This window comes from Cavia porcellus, unplaced genomic scaffold (genome assembly GCF_034190915.1).
Source record: "Cavia porcellus strain 051 isolate PalLab524CR breed Dunkin Hartley unplaced genomic scaffold, mCavPor4.1 scaffold_19, whole genome shotgun sequence".
Classification (NCBI taxonomy): domain Eukaryota; kingdom Metazoa; phylum Chordata; class Mammalia; order Rodentia; family Caviidae; genus Cavia; species Cavia porcellus.
This window is the reverse complement of record NW_026947502.1, coordinates 40845604-40867516: the sequence shown is the minus strand read 5'-3', so window position 1 is coordinate 40867516 and position 21913 is coordinate 40845604. Positions and strand designations below refer to the sequence as shown.

At 34.4% G+C, this 21913-nt stretch overlaps 1 protein-coding gene across 2 annotated transcripts in view; it reads right to left on the bottom strand.

The window, feature by feature from the left end:
• Dmxl1 (Dmx like 1) overlaps window positions 1-21913 on the bottom strand; it is a 165664-nt gene that overhangs the window by 3436 nt on the left and 140315 nt on the right. For both annotated transcript variants that reach the window (XM_063230962.1, XM_063230963.1), the window contains 7 exons: window positions 21735-21876; window positions 16946-17006; window positions 10815-10942; window positions 8668-8760; window positions 7119-7210; window positions 2717-2769; window positions 1321-1538 (listed from right to left, as the gene is read on the bottom strand). In XM_063230962.1, the coding sequence (XP_063087032.1) occupies window positions 1321-1538; window positions 2717-2769; window positions 7119-7210; window positions 8668-8760; window positions 10815-10942; window positions 16946-17006; window positions 21735-21876 (787 nt within the window). The remainder of the gene's footprint in view (window positions 1-1320; window positions 1539-2716; window positions 2770-7118; window positions 7211-8667; window positions 8761-10814; window positions 10943-16945; window positions 17007-21734; window positions 21877-21913) is intronic.

The following is a 21913-nucleotide window of genomic DNA, read 5'->3' as shown; positions in this document are numbered from 1 at the left end:
TATGACTTATTCTAAATTAAAGGCACTGCCAATAAGAAAGTGGTTTCAATTGGAAGAAAATAATTCTCTCTCTATATATTTGATTTTAAGAAAAGCATTTTAAAAATTCTAGCTGAGAATTAGAACTTGCCAGTTTTATCAAAGAGGCCCACTTTATTGCACAAAATATACTCATCTAGTGCTTAATATTTGCTAAAACAGACCCCTCATCTTTGCACAACTCTCAACCATTAAAATAACACAGAAAATAGTCTCAACTAATTGATGTATTTTCACAGGACCCTCCAGAAAAACCACTGAATGTTGAAGTTCCCAATAAAGTATTTCTGGTTTAATATCCAGTAATCGACAATTTTAAAAAGCTCACTAACATCATTAACTAATTGCTTAACATTTTAAACATCCTCCTTAATTCTTAAACCCAATGAAGTCTGAAAAGGACTGCTAAGAACAGGATGTACTGGGGCTGGGGATTTAGCTCAGTGGCATAAGTGCCTGCCTTGCACGCCTGTGGTTGTGAGTTCGATCCCTGGTAGTAATAAAAAACAAAAAACAAAAAAGAGGATGTAGCCAGGTATATTCAGAATCCTTGAATGAGGTACTAAGTGACTAGATATTTTTATATATGAACACTTAGGGAATAATGTGGAATTAAAAAATGTCAATATATTAGTATGTATCTTAAAAAAGAGAGCTCAATTAGGGGCTGAGGATTTAGCTCAGCAGCATAAGCGCCTGCTTTGCGAGCGTGAGATTGTGAGTTCTGGTACCCCCTCAAAAAGTGAGCCCAATAAATAATACAACTCAGAAAATAGAGTCAAGATTTTTTACTGTGTAAAGTATGTTTATATCCATGGAAAGTTTACTTCTTCAGGAAAAATTAAGTATATTTTAAAGTAACAGAAAAAACAGGAATAAATCAGATATATAAGCTTAAATATTGTATCGTTTTTCTTATATGAGAAACGCAAGTATAAACAAACTAAAAAGCAGAATAAAAGAAAGATAATAGGAAATATCTTTTGCAAATGAGAAGGGGATCAAGAGATGCAAGAAAGGAAGAATGAGGGGAAGAATTAAGATATGTCATGTACATGCATCAACTACCAACAATAAATATACTCATGTGTTGCTAACATGTACTAATAAAAAAGTCTCTAAGATAAATATCATTTTCTTCATCAAGGATGACTTAAGTAGTAATTATCCCTGATGAACAGAAAGAAATTAATATACAATTATTTAAACAGACTGGTATTATTGATATGATTAAAGACCTAAGATTTCTGAAGGTGTTTTCTGTTTTTTGTTTTTAGATACCTTTATATTGCCTTCTGCAGATCCTGTGACAAAGTACTCTTCAGTTGGATCAATAGCAATGGCTTTAACAGGGGAATCATGGCTCTGAAAAAACTGTCTCTGTTGTCTTTGGAGAAGATCAAAAACACATGTGAATCCTTTTCTGCCACCTGATATTAGCAACTGATGTTTGGGAGCATATGCTAGAACGGTGGCTCCGCTCTCATGGCAGGTAAAAGCTGAAAGGAGGAAACAATGGGTTTACAAACTATACATCAAACAATGAAAAACGCCTATTTTTTTTACACATTTTTTTTCTTTTTTCTTTTTATCAGTACTGGGGATCAAACTCACGAGGGATCGAACTCACGACCGCCTGCTTGCAAGGCAGGTGCTTATGCCACTGAGCTAAATCCCCAGCCCCGAAAAATGCCTATTTTTTAAAAGAGATTAAAAGAAGACAAAACAAAAAAATGAAGTAATAGAAATAATATAGGATTTCAAGATGATAGGAAATTAACAGTGGTATTGTATATTGTTATCTTCAAAATATTTGCTCAGATTACAAGATACAGGCATGGAAAACAGTTTTTTTCCACGAACTAATAGAATTAGTAGTATAAATTATCTTAGCTAGAAAAATGCTTATTTATAAGGCATTTTGAGTTAAATTTTGTGAAGAATGAGATTTATATCTACATTTTTAAAAAAAGTTAATATTCAATTCATCTAGCACTGTTTGTTGAAAAGAGTATTCTTTCTTCACTGAACTTGCCTACTTAGTAGACTGAAGGGTGATTTACTGTAGATATATAAGTTGATAACTGGGCTGTCCCCTCTGTTCCATGATCTGTGTATCCCATTTTTAAGCTAATGTCACAATGTCTTGATGACTGTAGCTTTACAATAAATCTGGAAAGCAGTTAATGTTGAGTCTTCTGCATTTGTTTTTCTTCAGTATTTTGTTGGTCATTTGTTTTTTCATAATACAAACTTTAGAATTAATTTCTTGATATCTACAGAATAATTTGCTGGGATTTTGACTAAGACTACAAAGTTTGGAGAAAATGACATCTTACAATACCAAGTCTTCAAATATGTGAATGTGGAGTATGCATTAATTTAGATCTTTGATTTCTTTAAGCATATTTGTACTTTGCTGCATAGAGACCTTGTTAGATTTATATCTCAATACCTTCTTCTTTTGGGCCCTATTGTAAATGGCAGTATTTTAAAAATTTCAAATTGCAGGAAGAGGTTAATTAAGTGTATCTTTTTGTTTTCAAACTCGGCTATCATGGGCAAAATAAATCTCAAAGGCTGATAAATGTGTTACTAAAAATAAATCTATTTAAAATCACTTATAGTTTATGAAGAATTTGACTCCCAAAATTTATAATATGTTTTTAAAACTTACCATGGACTAAACTATTTGAGGGTGCTACAAGTGTATCCCACAAACATACGTTTCTGGAAGAAAAGATTATTTTTTTGAGTGACATAAGAAGTTATAAAAAAAGTTTATATAAATAACATAACATTTGAATCTTGTTTACAAAGAAAATTCTTAAATTTGTAAGAGTACCAAGTACAAGTAAAAGTTTATATATGATTTTTATACAAAATTTAAAAACTGCTGCTTATCGAACTGAGTAACTTTACATTAATATGTATTTACAGATAATACAAAATTAAGCCTAACTGTAGATACCACATTTTATATTAACGCTTCTGTAATACAATACCTGGACTGACATAAACAAGTAGCATGAGACACTGCATTTTCTTTTACTTTTTGGTACTGGGAATTGAACTCAGGACCTTATGCTTGCCAAGCAGCTGCTTGTGCCACTGAGGTACATCCCTGGCCCAGACACTGCATTTTCTTGAAAGAAAGCTTACTTCTATTATAAGTACTGATATGTGTAAGGAAGTTCTATGGAAAATAGGTAAACAGAACAAAAACCCTTCACAGTCCTAAAATCAGTTTCTAGGGCAAAGTGAGGTCTTATAGATTAAATACAGAAAGCTCAACATCCTCAGTATACTTTGATGTCAGAAGTTGTGTCATGTATAAGACAGGGGAGGAGAAGAAACACTGTTGCAAACTTATCAGCTACTGTACAACTAACAAGTTTTAGTTTTCTAATGTTGGAACTGCTCTGTACCTAAGAGGGCCATGATAAGGACTAACAATAACATGGCCAATAATACTATTTCTTTTTTTGTTTCACATTTTCTGAATACACAAAAAATACACAGTGAGGGGCTAGGGATTTAGCTCAGCGGCATAAGTGCCTGCCTTGCAAGCAGGCAGTCCTGAGTTCGATCCCTGGTACCGATAAAAACGAAAGACAAAAAAAAAAAAAAAAAAACACCACAGTGAAATGACCATTTCATAAACAGCCAAAATCCCCATCTCCGACACAAAAATGTAACATCAGAACATTGAAAGTATACAGGAAATAGGACTTCCAGGAGAACATGGCAGATATATAGCAGCAGCTATGGAGGCTCTCTGAGATACCCCGCTTAAAATCCAGGAATGGTGCGGTACGAGGAGTCCTAAGTAAGGGGACATACACCCTGCCGACCCAGGAATGAACTAAGCTAAGAGAAACCAACTGGAAATCCAATCCTGGTGCTATAACAGGAATAGATAAAATCTCAGTGCGGGAAGCTAGAACCTGCGCCACTGGAAGCCATGATTTGAATTTCCTGCTGCCGCTGCTGCATCCAAATCTGCAGGGCAGGGACAGAGACGTGTGAAAGCTCTGAGAGTGGGAATCTGCAGATGGAGTTGAGAGCAGGACTAGCAGGGAGCCCTACATCAACTTGTGGTGAGTGAATGGAACGGGAACCCTTTCATAGAGTAGGAGGCTCCAGCAAAGGACATACTGGGACCGGGCAGACTTGCAGGAATAGGACCCTGCAGTGACATTAGCTGCATATTCCCCTCTCAAGCGGGATTGGTGGGGAGTGCCTGGCCTGTGTGACACTGCTGACTTAAGACCAGTAGGCTAGCCCAAACCAGGTCCCAGTGCCTAGAGGTGCACCGTAGCAGTGAAGCCTTCGGTAGGTTGACCTGGAGGAATGTGCCCAGCAGAGGTTGCCCAGGTCTGTCTCCCTAGTACATTGCAGTGGGCAGGAACACCTAGCCAGCACAATTCAAACAAACTGTAACCGACAAAGAGAAAAAAATTGGGCCTCCTACATTCGCTTGTATGGAAAGAACAAAAAGTATAGGAAGAGGAAGCAACAAGAAAGGGTCCTCAGTCCCCAATCCTGAGAACACTGATCCAGGAAAGGGAAACGCAAAGGAAGACAGAAAACATGCAATATCAGATACAGCACCAATAGACATAAAGCGATATCTCCAGAGCCTCATAGACAAGTTTAAATGAAATAAAGCAAGCTATAAGTTGAATAGTTAGAGAAATGCTAAGCATCGCCCAAGAAAAAACAGATGGTGGAATGGAAGAACAGAAAAAAAGGGTAGAACTGTTTGACGGAGAAAATAGAGAAAACATAGAATACGTGAAGCAGGTTCAAAGAGATACCAGGAAACTAAAAACTCTATCGAAAGCTGGCATAACAGCTTGAAAGAAACTAAGGATAGATTATCTGAATTGGAGGGCAGATTCGTAATACGGGAGCATGAAATGAAAAACTTCTTAAAAATAACAAGAAAACAAACAGCAATAATACAAAGGCTAGAAGATGATAAGAGGATCTATAACTTAAGAATTAAGAACATAAAAGAAGAAGTAGGGACACAAACAAATGAACTACAAAAGCTATTCACAGAAATAATCCAAGAGAATTTCCCTAATTTAGCAAAAGGTAAAGATACTCCAATGTATGAGGCATACAGGACCCCAGCCACCTACAACCCAAACAGAGCTACACCCAGGCATAAATAATCAAAATTTCAGAAATCCAATATAAGAACAGAATACTAAAAGCCATCAGAGACAAGAAACAGATCGCTTACAAGGGAATACCCATCAGAATTATAGCAGACTTCTTGGCACAAACCATCAAATCACGAAGAGCGTGGGGGGAAATAATTCAAGCTTTGAAAGATAACCACCTCCAGCCAAGATTGATATACCCTGCACAACTGTCCCTAGAAATTGATGGAAAAACAAGGTGCTTCCAGGATAAAGAGGAACTAGGCGAATTTGCAACCACCAATTCAACTCTATAGAGAATACTGCAGGATATTCTAAAAAAGGAAAATACCAAGACTTCAGAAACAGTGGCAGAGAGGCCACAATGAATGGAGCAGAAAGCGAAATGAAGAAGACAAACTGACAACAAATGCCAGAAAAAGAGCTCAACAGAAATGAGGCAGAGAAGATTGGATGGTAGGAACAGCTATTTTGGAGAAAAAAAGACATCATAATAGCTAGTGCTGATTTGGTATCATCTTGCTTTAAAGTCCCATCAAGCTTTTATTTTTTTGTCTCCATCAGTCTTAACAGGTTATATCTTATTGGATTTTATTATATGTGATAATATAAGCAAAAACTTTTATAGACAAGGAGATCATACAGAAACCATTGTTCATTTTCTGATAGTTGGTTCTAAATACCCTGTAATACTGTCATTCTCTTGAATGGTTTTACATTGTCTTGATATGTTTGGTGCTACAGTATACGAAGTTATACTCAAAAGATTTCAAGGAAAGAAACACTATGGTAACTACTTTTATGTCAGGATATCTTGTGGTGAAACACTATTTTGCTTAAATGGTTATGTTTTGACCTGTGCTCGTTTGTTGTTATGCCCTCTTTTATCTCAATCTCCTTTTTAAAAATTATTTACTTTTATCTTTTTAATTAAGGGAAAAATTTAAAAAAGCAGGATACATTATAGTAACCCACTTTGATTTCCTATTAACTTGATTTGAAACCCTGTATAGTCCTCACCATCTTGCTTTGACTGATTTTCCTCTATTCTGCTTTGCTTGATAGTACCAAGTTCGAAAGTATAGGCAAAATTGTGAAGACAATAAGATTCATTACGACGCCCATTCTAGTTGACTATTATCTTCTTTTAAAGTCCTGTAATGTCTCCAATGTTTTGGTTTTATTTTTTTACTGTTTTGTTCAATTTTATTATAACTGACGATATAGGCAATTCTTTTCAAGATAGCAAGAGGCAGTATGGTAACCATTGTTGATCACCTAGTATTTTGTTTTTACATTATGTATTATGTTCATCCTTTTAATTTGACTGGCTCTGTTCTGTTATGGCACATTTGGTTTTACTCTCTTCAAAAAAACAGTAGTAAGAACTGTGGGAGTAATAAAACCCAAAATGTGTAACTGTCATTGTACAAAAGAAAGTGCTCTAAAGAATATAACTGTATATATATTTAAGTGTATAAGATAGATAACCATATTACTGAGTTTTGTTGGATCACTGAACAAAACTGTTTCCAGTCTCACTGTTTGAAAGTCCACTTTATATGTTTTAATTTTGGAACTTGAACAACTATTGCTAAGATAACAATATGTAATCTATTAACTAGTGATTTCCTACTGGTTATATTTTCTGATGTACCCTTTTTCTATTTTTCCTTTTTCTCCTTAAATAAAAAAAAATATACAGGAAATAGATTTAGTTTTAGTGGCACTAGAGTTTTTCTATATGTACAATTAGGAAACTAGAAATGCCTTTTATACAAAAAAACCCTAAGGCTTTATAACAAAAATCCCTTTAAAAATTATTCTTCAGATACAAGGACATAAAGCAATAAAAAGCATTCAGCTAAATATGCACATACTTTAGTTTCAGCTATCATCTCTTACCTATTGTCAGCTGAAAGACCGGCTGTTGCTATCAGAGAAGAGGAACTAACGAAGACAAAATCATTGGCTGTTTTGTTGTGACACTGCCACATCTAGAATGGTGGTGATAAATAGTAAATGTTATTGTTATTAATAAAAATTTCAAAAATGGATACATTAATCGAAGTGATTGTATAGTTTATGTTTCTAAAAATATCTTAGTGCCTTTGTAGCTTCAGAAAAACTTCAATAAAGAATTTCGTATACCCTCCACCCAGACTGAACAATTTTTTTTTTTTTTTTTTTGGTGTCTTTTTGAGTATGCAGTTCAGGCTGTCCTGGAGGTTATACTGTAGCCCTGGCTGGTCTTGAACTTGAAATGATCCATGTGCTACTATGTCTGGCTAAGACTGACCAATTATTAATTTTTTGGCACATCTGTTGTCCATTCCCTTCCTGCTTCTCTTTTTTATGTGCGGGGAATGGAAAAAAGGGCTTCACCTAGGCAACTGCACTACCATTGATCTCCATCCCCAGGTCAAGCATTTCCTTCACTTCAAACATAAACTTCAAATATTTACCATGGTTTATTTACTGAAAAGTTCTGTTTAGGGGAAGACAGAAATTAGGGTTGTAGATTACTTTAGACTTCTTTGAAATATTGACAACCTGCATTTTTTAGAAATATTTAAACTTTAAAATAGTTTATGTAAGTACATGAATAAAAGTCACTAATAGTCACCAAAATTAGAAAATATACAATATTTCTCAAAATTCTATCAAATAAAACTTAATGGACTATGATGAAAAGTTTAATTAAGATATAAAGCCAGTCTTTTGGCGACTATAAACTTGCACATTTAAATCTGTTGGTTTAATGAGAATTTGAGGGAAAAAATGACATGTTTTTTCAAGGCATCCTCATCAACCCACCTTGCTCGCTTGCTTTCACTTACGTCAGTTCTGTATTCTAGCAGTTAATACTGGGTTAAGAACGAGAATCGTAACTTATATTCTTAACTTCTCCTTGATAGGTACTGTTCAGTGCTAAAGGGACTCACTGAATTCCTTGTATATTAAATATAAGTTCAGAGTTCTTTGAAGCTATGTTTATTAAGTTTGCATACTTCTAAATACAGATATATTTACATTGTGTTAAGCAAGAAAATAATACCAGCTACAGGATATCCTTTCTAATTTTTTTGTTGATAAGGGCTAACTGTGGAAAAATAATCAGACCCACTGACCTATTACTCATTCTATTTAGCTAGAACACTGACTGCAGTTTAGTGTTTGGGAAAGGACAGCAGTAAACTACAGGCTGCATGTGTCTCTTAAGTTACCATGTTGGGTTGATATATGTTATCTTTCCCAATTACCAGAGATGTAGGATTTTTATGCTTCACAGAGCACTTTTCACATAATACAAGGACAGAATCTATAATAAAGTGACTGAATACATAAGACCACACAGATTTTATTTACTCACTTAAATATTTCTTGTATAGAATACATTGTTTCTTTAAAATAAACATTTGAATTTTACTCACAGGTAGAAGTCTTGACTTACCAGGTATGGTTTAGGCATGCTTCCAGTAACAGGACAGCATTTCCAGTTTGTTTGATACAAACTTAAATATCCATCAGCATCAACTATTCCAAACTTAGAAAATAAATTGATATGTTCAATGTAAATGCAAATGCACATATTTATTTTTACCGTTACTATGACACCTGTATTTTTACTCTTAACATTTGATGTACTGACTTTCCATTTCATGAATGCAGGGTTCTGATTAAAAAAAAATTAGCTACTTATTATAAAATTCCAGGACAGACAAAAGATTCCAGATATTCATTTAATTATAAAACCTACAGTATCATCTAAATAATCTCTTTGAGTACTCTAAAAATACAATACTGGAATCCACATTAAGTTATATGACACAGGCTATACTGGTTAAGTAGCCCTAATCTGAAAATCTGAAATGTTCTGAACTCCGAAACTTCTTGAGCAATTTCATATTTTCAGATTAGGGACACTCACCTAGTAAAATCAGATTTTAAAGGCTTCTTTACTAAATCTCTTTACTTTTCCATTAAGAAATGAAGAGTATCAGTAAGTGGTATAAAAGGGATATATAAGGGGTGTGTGTTTAAGACAGGTCTTGTTTTGTAGTTCAAATGACCCCGACTTCACTGTATAGCCCAGGGTTGGCATCAAACTGCAGTGGTCCTCCTGTTTCAGCCTCCTTAGTGCTGGGATTACAGATGTGTGCCACATGCGCAGCCCAACATTTGGTTTTATAACATGACCTCTGCCATCTTTCCCACATAAACACAAAACATGGCCATCTTTTCCAAATTGTACAACAGATTAAGTTTGTGTAACAAGGTACTAGTGTAGATATTTGTGACAAAAATACTAGTTTGAAACACACAAGGACGTAAGTAACATGGGAGGAGGGTTACATATTGGAAGACTGAGGTGAAAGAAACAGCAAGGTGTATCATTAGCTAGGCACTGTCTGAGTAGTTTTTAGTGGAGTGTGACTGTCACCTTAAAGTGCTCCTGAGATATAAGGAGTACAGAGAGGCAATATGAGGAAAGCAGTAACACAGAAAGTAAAGACAGGGATGTATTAGATCAGGGTCAGCAAACATTTTCTTAAATGATCACAGGGATTAGGGGCCAGGAATATGGTTCAGTAGCACAGCACCTGCATGGGAAGTGCAAAGTCATGAGTTCAATCTCTAGTACAAAAAACAAAAAACAAAAATTTAGGCTTGCTCTACTATAAGGTCTTTGTCCTCCCAAATTCTCCTTGCAGTGAAAAAGAGAAAAAAGAAAAGATAAAAAAAGAAAAGAAAAGAAAAATCAAATACAATAAAACTTTATTTAAGGACAGATGGCTATGTCACAGATTGCTGATGCCCTGGCTCTAGGACAGTACTTCTTAAAAACTAGCAGGTGTACAAATCACAAAAGAAACTGGCTAAAGTGCAGATGGTGATTTGGTAACTCTGGAGTAGGGGCAATGATATGTACTTCTTTTTTTTTTTCTTTTTGTCTTTTTCCTTTTTATCGGTACTGGGGATCGAACTCACGACTGCCTGTTTGCAAGGCAGGCGCTTATGCCGCTGAGCTAAATCCCCAGCCCCAGTGATATGTACTTCTAACAAACTCACAAATGCTAGTTATTGTTTGGTGCTGAATCATACTTTGAGCAGGTTCCCAAGGATAAAGAAACTAATGTTGGGCTGGGGATTTAGCTCAGTGGCATAAGTGCCTGCCTTTCAAGTGCTTGGTCATGAGTTCAATCTCCAGATTGAAAAAAAAATAAATAAAATAAAATAAAATAAAATAAAAATGATAAAAAAAAACTGATAAAAAAAATAAATAAAATAAAAACAAAGAAAGGAACTTTTAGAAACTAATGTTTACTAATCAAAAATGTTTACTATAATGTAGTATTTATGCAGCCCTTAAACAACATTTAATTTTAATGAAAAATATATTTTATATATTAAACATAGTCTAGGAAGAACCAAATGAATTTAAACGTTCTTTGAGAAGAACTTTAAAAAAGGGACAATTTATACAGATTAATACCGTATTACTACCCACTAAGCTGCTCTCTTCAGGAACTCAAACTAGTGAGTTACAGAACTCCAACACAGCCCACCACCTTTACCATTTATATATTGTAATACTACCTTATTTCCCTGATAGTTAAATCTCATTCTTGTGACTCTTGAATTACCACCAGATCGAAAACAGGCTATTTGTTGAGAGTGGCCCCATTCAAACATTCTGACACTCCCATCTTGAGCTCCAGTCAGATCTGCATTAAAAGACAACAAAAGTTGTGAAGTTATTTTAAGAATCTCTGGGTATATTTATTTCTTAATCCAGTGGAGGAAATCTGTATGGTTGAAACATCTAAAAAAATAAATCATAATTCATATAAATTCACCTTTTATTTGACTGAGAATGCATCAAAAAGTAAAAATATTTAAATCAGATCTGTATATTTCTCTTAAAATTATCTTAATGATTTTTAGTAGCCTTTAATAAATAATTTTTAAAGCTGGGCATGCTGGCACACACCTGTAATCCTAGCACCCATGAGGCTGAGGCAGGAAGATCACTATGAATTCAAGGCCAGCCTGGGCTACGAAATGAGTTCAAGGCCAACCTGAACTGCACAGTGAGATCCTGTCTCAAAATGACAAGAAAAGAAAAGAAAAAAAAAAGCACTAAATAAATTATTGGAATTATTAGGGAACTGAATCTTACAGATCACACTATTAGTATTTAAATAATTTTCTCTGAAAAACGTCCAATTACAGATAATTTAGAATGCCACACTAAAAACAAAAAACATCATTTCTGAAAGTTATCCTAATTGATCTGTTATGCAAAATGTTATCTGTTTCATGAAGAATATGACCAAGACAATGACCACTAACTCTTTACTTTACTATTAACTATTTTGTAATAACAAACTTAATCTCTTTGATACTGCTATTTGCTTCATAAAAAAAGAAAATAATAATCTTTAAACCACCAGATAGTAAGAAATAAATGAGGTCATTTACATAAAACTCTCATACATAATATATGCCACCCAGTTTACTTCTATTATAATCATTAGTATAATGTGTGTTATGGGGTAGTGAGAGTTAAAGTCTAAAAATATCTAGCATAATGCCAGTCTCATTATTAGTTACATTCCCCTTATTCCTTGCTAAGTTTTTAAAATAAATGAACTTCATCTGATGTGTAACGTTTTAGTATTTAGTAGAAGTCGAAGGGTGAGGGTAGAATTTTTTGAGACTCGAAATAATTTTCCTTTTTCTAAATAGTTGTGTTCAAATTTTTAGAGCAACTCAATTGGGACCCCTTCTGTTTCTTTCTCAGACAGAAGCTTTCTTTCTCTTAATAAATATTTTTGCTCTTAACCTGCATTGTTCCTAAAATTTATTCTTCAATTTTAGACAAACTCAGTCCAGACATAGTAGTTTGTGAGTTTCATTCCCCTGTATCATTTGGAGGTTTCACCAAAATCAATGGATGGAGACTTAAAGCTGTACAACAACCCAAAATGAAACTGCCTGGTGTCTATCAAGGGCCGTTAGATAGACCCTCTGCAGAATATTTCTGACTGCTGATTAACAACTATGACCTTTTTCAGGCTGAAGAAACCAGATGGTTAACATCCATTTCTTCCTCACGGCAATTTGGGACACTTTTTCAGAGAGGGGAATGTTACAGGCAGCTGAGCTAGTTAGAAGTATTACAGGCAGTCAGACAGGGCTGGGCCCTTGAAGAAGCAAGCACAGAGGACCCCATGTCTGGTGACCTTGGAGGAGACACACGCCTTTTGGTGTGGGGGCCAGATCTTGGGACAAAAGGCAAAACAAATGTAACCACACCCTTACACATAATCCTTAGGGATTAAATCTGGATCACCCTGAGAAATCAGGAGTCACCATTCCAAACCCTAGGGAAAAGTCACTGATCTCTAAGAATGCCCCCCTTCTACATGACTTGCTTCCCTATTTGTTCCCATTTTAATCAATTTTACCTGAGCTATTAATCTTCTTGGTTGACCATAGCTCTGTCCTACCTCGTGCCCATCTGCCTTGTGAGTTCCCAGTTTTCCCCAACTTAAGACCCGCCTTACTTCATGATTTTACTCTATAAAAATCCCAAGAAAATACAGAATCTTTGGCAACCCACTCGGGACCCCTTCTGTCTCTCTCTCTCTCTCAGACAGGAGCTTGCTTTCTCTCAATAAATATTTCTGCTCTTAAAAAAAAGTTAAATTTTAAAATATTAGTTATAAATATAAAAAAATTACTGAGGAGGCCTTAAGCTGAGATGTAAATGGTGAGACAAAAAGGTATGCCTACCCATCAAAATATACCAACTAATCTGCTATCATTTAAAAACTGCCAACTAACCTCTAGTTGGGAAATTTCCAATTTAATCAGTCAAGTATTTTTATTTGAATTGGTTGTTGTTTGTTTCTTGATTTTTGTTTTCTTTTCTTTAAAATAAAATTTTAAAAAAAAGAATCTGCTTCTACCTCCATCAAGCCTGTATGATTTCTCCCCAATCCTCTTTGAACCTACTCTTTGTGTGTGTTTTAACCTTCATTTGACAAATGAAAGAGAGATTTACAACTGTGTCAAATTTGTTAACCAGAATTTGACTCCTAGATCACATTTATAAGAAATACCTTTAATGGCTCGTATTCATGCTAAGCCTGCCATCAATGAAACTGGTCCATCAAGTAAGTTTTATGTCTGCATAAAATTCATTTGAAAAACATATAATCAAGGTCAGCCTGGGCAACTCGGACAACATAACAAGATGATATCTCAATAAAAAAAAGAGAAGAAAAAGGAAAGGAACCCAACATGCACCAAAATGACAGGCATAAGTCCCAGAAACTGAAAAACAAGATTGAATAAGTGAAAGATCATTAAGGGATTCTGGCCAAAAGATGGCTTCCCAAATCCCTAAAAGTGCCACTCCTCTAAGCACTCCATTCTCTTACCATAATGCAGATAAAATAATTCAGATCTAACAAAACATTGATGAGAAAACTGCCAAAGCAGTAAGTAAAAACTCTTGAAGATATAGGCCTAGTCAAAGATTTTCTGAACAGAACCTCGGTTGCACAAGAAATAGCAGTAAGAATGAACTACTGGGATTATATCAAATTATGGCTTCTACACAGCAAAGAAAAACCAACAGTAAAGAGATAGCCTACTGGCCCAGGGACATAGCTGAGTGGCACAGTGCCTGCCTGGCAAGTGTAAGGTTCTGAGTTTGATCCAGGTGGCTAAATAAATAGGACAACCTACAGAACGGGGGGAAAAAAATGCCAACTATTCCTCAGAAAACTGTTATGTAGAATAAAAGTAAAAAATTAGACCTTCCCAACAAAAGATCCAATCAAAAGTTGGGCAACAGAAATAAACAGCATTTCTCAAAAGATGCATAAATGGCCAATCAATATAAGAAAAATGTTCAACATCTCTGGCCATTGCAGAAATGCAAACTAAAACACCACCAAGATTCTATTTTACTCCAAAAGAGTGGTTATCGTCAAGAAACCAAACAAAAACAAGTGTTGGTGAGGCGGTGGGGAAAAAAGAACTCTTCCATACTGTTGGTGGGAATGAAAACTAGGAATGAAACTATGGAAACTGTGGAGATTTCTTAAAAAAAAACTAGAAATTCCATTCAACTCAGCTCTACCTCTTCTGGATATCTTCCTAAAGATCATATGGCAGCAGTACATCATATTGCAGCAGTACCCTGTACACTCATGTCTGTAACAGCACATGAGTGTACAGGGAAGCAGCCTATAGGTCCATCAACAGATATATAGACGAAGAAAATGTGGTACTTGTACACAATTAAGTACTACTCAGCCATAAAAAAGGACAAAGTTGAGTCATCTGTAGGCAAATGAATACTTTGAGATTATAATGCGAGGTAAAATAAATCAGGGGCTGAAGGTTTCTCTCATATGAGAACCCCAAAGAAAAAGTTATTTAAAGAGCAAATTAAAAATGATAGGAAACAGAATGGAGATAGGAAGAGGATCTAGGAACAGAGGAGGGGAGGGAAAGAAGGGGAAACAAAAAGGATTAAGATATATGTATGCACCAATTCCCATGAAAGTATTCCTTATGTACAATAAACATATACAAATAAAAAAGCAGATGAAGAAAAGAATCTGCTCTCTCATCACATGGCATAACTGAACACATGGCGTATATTATTAAGGCTTTGACTGGAACATCGTATTTGAGAATGCAGAGAATCAGATGTGACTAGACAGTTTTAATGAATTTTATAGAGCCAAATACAACTTAAAACAAAAAACTGACTGGTTACTACATATACACAGTGGCCTTACAGATGAGTAAGGGCTCTCACTTCTAGGTAGGAACTCCATGATATCTGTGAACCTTGAGAAGAAGAAATTCATTCAAATCCACAGGACTGCAGGCAAAGTCTAGTGACAAGTCCTTTGATTTGCTTTATAGTCTCCACACGTCTTAAAAAATCTAATCTGAAATTCTAATTTAGTCTTCCAGCAAGGCAGACTTTGAAAAAACCTGTATGATGCATCATTGTTCTTGTGCACTTCTGTACATAATCAGGCAAAGTTCAATGATACTAAACTTATGCTTCAATCAAATTCGTCTTTATTGTCTTTGATAAAAATGGAGATGGCTATAAAGTGCTAGGCTGTGGTCTTTCTATGGAGATAAGCCCTACAAAACTTTCTGAAGAAGCATCAACCTCCCAGGAAGATACTCTGGCTTTAAAGCATAAGTTCTTGAATTGAACTCAGGACTCATTTGGAACTCACCCTGTGTGTCTTCATGTGTATACTTTATGATAATATCCTTTTATAATATAGTGGTAAATGCAAGTGAAGTACTTCCCAAAATCAGACTTACAGAACAGGTCATAATAATCTTGATTAAGTCAGTCAAAAGTATAAGTGAAAATCCACTACTTGTAATTGACATCTGAGGCAGATGGCAGTTTTCTAGCACTGATTTCTTAATCCATGGGATGTGGCTCTCACTCCAGGTAGATAATGTCATTAATTGAATGGAATTGTAGTTGATATTCAGAATTGGGTAATTGCTTAAGGTGAAAAAAAATCACATAAGAAGTGTTTTTCAAAATGTAAAAACAACAACAACAAGAAAAAACCAGAATGTTTTTCTATCCAGGAAATTAAAAGTGTATAGCCAATTGTGGTAGCGAATGCCTGTAATTCCAGCAGTCAGCAGGCAGAGGCAGGAGAATTGTTGCAAGTTGGAGATCAGCCTGGGCTACAAATTTGAGTTCAAGGCCAGCCTGAATTGCATAATGAGACCCTGCCTCAAAAAGACAAAATATAAAATAAAATAAAATAAAAATAAGAGTGCATTAGTCCAATCTCCACAAAGTTCTCTGGAGTAGAAGTCCAAGTGGTTTAGGATTGTGAATAATGTAGTTCAGTGGTGAAGCACTAGTTTAGCACACACAAGGTTCTGGATCTGATCCTTAATATGGAAAGAAAAGTTGCTTACAGTGATTGTTAACAAGACGTATTCTAAAGGAAAAAGAGCTATTTTGAAGTACTGAACTTCAGAGTAAGACATTTTAAGAATCCTATCTTGTAACGTCTTCATTACATAAAATGCACTTGTTAAACCAAAATACCATCTTATTGTGACTCATGCTTAACAAGATACTGTCTACAAACAAATCCCAGTGGTTGATTTTTAATTTTTCAATTCACTTATCTGCCAGTTCTAGGAATACAGAAAAAATACATTAAGACAGCAATAATTTAGTATCACTGAAAATAAGTCCAAAAATTAGGAGCCTTTAAAGCTGTGATTTTATTTAAATTTATGGATTTGTGGTAGACAATATTTACTGCAAACTATTCAGCTGTTAGGATACGTGTTAAGAGGCTGAGATAGTCATGTCCCTTCAATATGCCAGGAAATTTACATTCTATTATAAAGAATAACTAACTCAGAAATATATGAGCAGAATGCCAACAGTTTACTGCATTGTTAGCTTGTCCTAGGAAGGATACATTTTTCTATTTTTATACAATTTTGAAATGCAACATTAAATAATACTAGCAAAGATTAATAAATACTAGCAAACATTTTCCTTAAAAAACAAGGTGGAATAAATATTCTCTTTCAGTTGAAACTAAAAGTTTCCCACAAGTTTCTTAAACAAAAAGTACTGAAACTGAGAGGAAAAAGAAAGAAAGATTTATTGCTAATTACTGTCAACTTACAGTAAGGAAGAGTTGGATGAGAAGTCATTCTTCTGACATTATTAATGGTTTTCTTAATCATCTGGTAAAAAGAAAAATTATTTTGTAGTTACCATAAAAAGCAACGTTAAAAATTTAAATTATAAAGCTGCGGAGTGTATATAATATATAAGCATAAGTCCGTTGTACAGTGCTTGCTGAGAAGGCCTGAGTTCAATCTTTAGCACCACAAAGACCAACAAATAGTGACACAAAATTTAAATTACATTTACTTATTTTTACATGACTTTTTAACTACCATTAAGGCTAATAGGCATATTCAACATTTTAACAGAATTTAATTATTATAGTTCTTATAGTTCTATATTTTCTGTATCATTGACTACGTCCTAAGACCAAACTCCTCTCAAAAATTTTTTCTTTTGCCAATTGTTTTATTTTTTGGAGGTGGTAGAGGGTAGTCTTTTGAGACAGGGTCTCACTATGCAATTCAGGCTGGCTTTGAGTTTACAATGATCCTCGTGCCTCAGCCTCTCAATTGCTGGGGTTACAGGCATGCACCACCATGCCCGGCTGCCAACTGTTTTTTTTTTTTCAGTACCAGGGATCGAACTCATGACTGCCTGCTTTCAAGGCAGGCGCTTATGCTGCTGAGCTAAACCTCCAGCCCCGCCAATTGTTTTCTGATTTTATTACATTTACTGGAATAAGCACAAATCATATAACGTTTAGAAGACAGGTGAAAATAAACAGAAAATGAAAGAAGTTTTTAATTGATAGTTTGAAACTAGTACTCATTTTTAAATCATGCTTTGACTAACCTGAGTAAAATAAAGACACAAAATTAATGAGAAAGTTTAAATTTGTACAGTATTTCCCATTTATCCAACACCATAACTACACTTATTTTGTGGCATCAGTTTCAGATAATTTCTGTGTTGTTCTTTTGTATTGTAAATTGTTCATTTAGCCTACACTGGAGAAGGTGAGGAACTGGTAGAAGGAAAGAGGCACCTGGGAGAAAAGGGTGAGGGATAGAAAAACTCAAAGATACATACAGCTATGTTGCCATACTCTTGAACAGAATATACACTTTTTTATACTAACACCCATCATTCAATAAATGATAAAACTATGAAGTATTTAGCAAATCTCTAGGAAAAAGTAAAAACCTAATATTTCTTTTGTTTAAATCTCACATATTAATCTCATATTCTCAAAGGTATGCCCTAAAGATTGCTAGTTCTTTCTCATGGTTTTGATTATTAAAGGAAAAATATACAAATGTCAGCCAGAATTTTTTTCTGAATGCATATGTAGACTATCATATGATGAATCATTAACTGTTTTAGAAGATTCACATAAAAAGGGTAACTTTATTCTACTGGTATCTTTTTCTTGATAGTTGAGGAATGGAGCAATCACAATACTTAGGCTGACAATCAATGACCACAACTAAAAAGCTATCTTTTAAGATTCAGACAGGAAGAAAATTCTACCTCAAGCAGCAGGCAGGGGATAAAGCTTGTAGGACCTTAGAGGTCATGTTGACGACTTAAAAAAAAAATTGTAATGGAAAATCTGTAATTGTTCAAGAGGAATGATAATCTCAATGTGTTAGAAACACATACTGCTCTGCATAGAACAGAGAGCAACAAAGCTGACACAGAAGAAATTCTCTGAGGCTGGAGTTGAAAAAAGGCTTAATTCTATTCAAGTTTTGTATATGCTCATTAAATTTCTCTTTAAAATATAGTATTTGTAAACTTCACAAATTTGAAAATGTCTGTTAACTGAAAAAATAATTATATTCACACAGTGATTTCACTTGAATAATTACTATGCCCCTTTTCGAATTCAGTTTAACCCTGAAGACAATGCCACCTGAAGTCACTGTACCAAGAAGACTCAAGGGTTTTTAAATGAGTTCTAGATTACACTCCCATGAATGGTGTACAAGGGTTCCTTCAGTAAAACGGTACAACTTTTCTGAAATTGTACAGAGATTTTTCAAAAAACTAAAAATAGAAATTCCATTTGACCCACCTTTTCCCCATTTAGGTATCTTTACAGATCCTATCTAGAAGGCATCATATTACAGTGATACCTGCATACCAATATGTACACAGTAACACAAGTCTTACTAGCTAAATGTTGGAAGCAGTCTACATGTCCATTGAAAGATTAACAGATACGGAAAATGTGGTATCTATAAATAACAGAATACTACTTAGCTGCAAAGAATGATAAACTTGAGACATTTGTAGAAAAATGGATATATCTTGAAGACATAAAGTGAAATAAATCAGACACACAAGCTTAAATACCATACAGCTTCTCATTTGAGTAACTCAATGTATAAATAAAGAGCAAAAGAAAAGACTGATAAAAGGAAAAAGGGTGACTGATTTTTTGCAAACAGGAAGAGGACTAAAAGGCCAAGGGTTGCAGGGCAGGGAAAATGGATGTAAAAAATTAATGATGCATCGTGTACATGGACCACTTAGTAAGAATGAATGTAATTATTAAGTCACAGACATAAACTAAAAAATAATGACAATAGTAATGAAAATGGGAACGAGGGAGCTAGAGATGGAGATAAGAAAGTAAAGGGGAACAAGGAGTAAAAGAATCAACATATGTTAAGTATGTAAGTATCAAACACATTCTAATAAAAGCTCTACTACAAATTCCACCCAGTGGCCTGAGTCACCTGACCTTCTGCATCTCTAACCTAGTCCGAAGAATGAGTAGGAAGAGTACAGAACAACTATAACAGAAAATTACTTACCAGCTGATACTACTTACAAAGGAACTGCACTAAGTACCATTAAGCATTAAAAGGTGCTAAAAAGATGACTGAGCTTTTTCTTGAACAATTACTCATACTCACTGATGACAGGAAATTTTTTTTTTTTGGCCAAAAATAATTCTTCAGGACTTACAAAATTAAAAACCAAAACAAAACAAAATGTCACTGCTTACAAGTCACTGCCTGAATGCATGAGTTTTTCTAATTCTATATATTAAGTCTTATGTTCTAAGTATCAATAAATTAAAATACTGGAGACCCAAACATGGGTCACCTCTTAGATAAATAGATCCTACATTACTGCAGACAAAATTTGTTTCATCTTTGTATCACATTTTGCTTAATTTAAGAAATATTTACATAGTTTTTGATATTTGTCTCAACATTAAGAAAAATCACACTTAAACTAGATTTTACTTGATATCCATTAAAAGAAATTAATTCAGGGGTTAACGAACCTTTCTTGCCCTTTTTTTTAAAGCAAACTTTTCTTATATGGTTGGTAAATAATACAGATTTTATGAGATATGGTTTTTGTCTGAATTCTGTCACTTTAGACAAATGCACTTATAGGCAGAAATATAAATGAATGATCATCACTGTATTTCTTTAAAACTTTCTTTATTGACACTGAAATTAAATTTTACCTAATTTTCATGTGCCAAAAATTATTATGGCCTTTTGTACTATTGAAAAATTTAGGGCTAAAGTATAGCTCACAAGTAAATAAATACACGAAGAAATGTTTACCATCACTGGTCATTCGAGAAATGCAAATTAAAAACACCATTGAGATTTCATCTCACTAAAAAGAATGGCTGTCATCAAGAACTCAGTTGATAACAAATGTTGGTGACGCTGTGGAGAAAAAGGAACACTTCTCCATGGTTGGTGGGAGCATAGACTGGCGCAGCCACTGTGGAAATCAGTATGGAGAGTTCTCAGAAGACTAGCAATGGAAGTTCCATTCAATCCAGCTATTCCCCCCGCTTGGGTTTTTTCCAAGAAAAACTGAAAAGGTCATATCACAGAAAAACTGAAAAGGTCGTATCACATGTTTATAGCAGCACAATTTGTAATAGTTAAATGTTGGAAAAACCAAAATGCCCATCAACCACAGAATGGATAAAAATTACATAGCTATAAAAAGGATGATCTTGAGGCTTTTATAGGTAAACAGAGGCAACTTGAGACTATCCTTATAAGTGAGATAAATCAGACTCACATTTGTAAATATAATATTGTCTCTCTAGTATAAAAAATAAAAACTGAAAGAGTAATAAGATCCAAAAAGTGTAATAGATATTGTGATAATGAAAGGGAAAGACAGTACTCTAAAGGATATAACTGTATGTATAAGTGTGTAAGTAAGTAAGTAAGTAGTAAGAACATACTACTAAGTTTTTGTTAGTTCATCAAACAGAATGGTTAGTCCTGTCATTGTTTGATTGTCTACTTTTTATGCTTTGATTTTGTGATCTGAGCAACTATTTTTAAGACAACAGTATGTAATTTATTAACTAGTGATTTTTTTCTTTTTTTTTTGAAATTCTGTATTATTCCTACCCTTTTTTCTGTTTTGCTTGCTTTTCTCTAAATAAAAAAAAAAAAAATTGTAGCTCAAGAATATAGTACTTGCCTAGCATGCCTGGAGCCATGTTTGATTCTCAGCACTACAATACCAAATCAAATACTAGTCTTAGTACATTAATAATTAAAAGAGGCTGCTATCAGAATTTAACCTGTGAACCACAGCTTGCTGAAGCCTGATCTGGATTATTAGATTTCAAATAATTATTAATTAAAATGTAGTTCTTTGGCTTAAAACAAAGTATATTTTTAAAACAATTTTTGTTACTCTTTCAAATGAAAGCATGTTTTAATACAATTCTGTAAGATTTACTAAAACTGAATTTAAAGTTTTCAGTCATCCTTTATCCATCCACCTAAAAGGAAAAAAAAGGACAGTTACATCTGAACGTCTTTAACTTCACATACCACAGATGCGCCTCTGCCAGTCTGTGTACTACCAAGCCATGGCATGTTGATTGGAGTGCCGGGATTGCTGTGTGTATATGGGGTTGTACCTTGGACAGCTGTTAAGTCGTCATGAGCATGTATAACTAAGAAATCTTCAGATCTACAAAGAAGTCAACTAGAGTCAAAACAACACATCA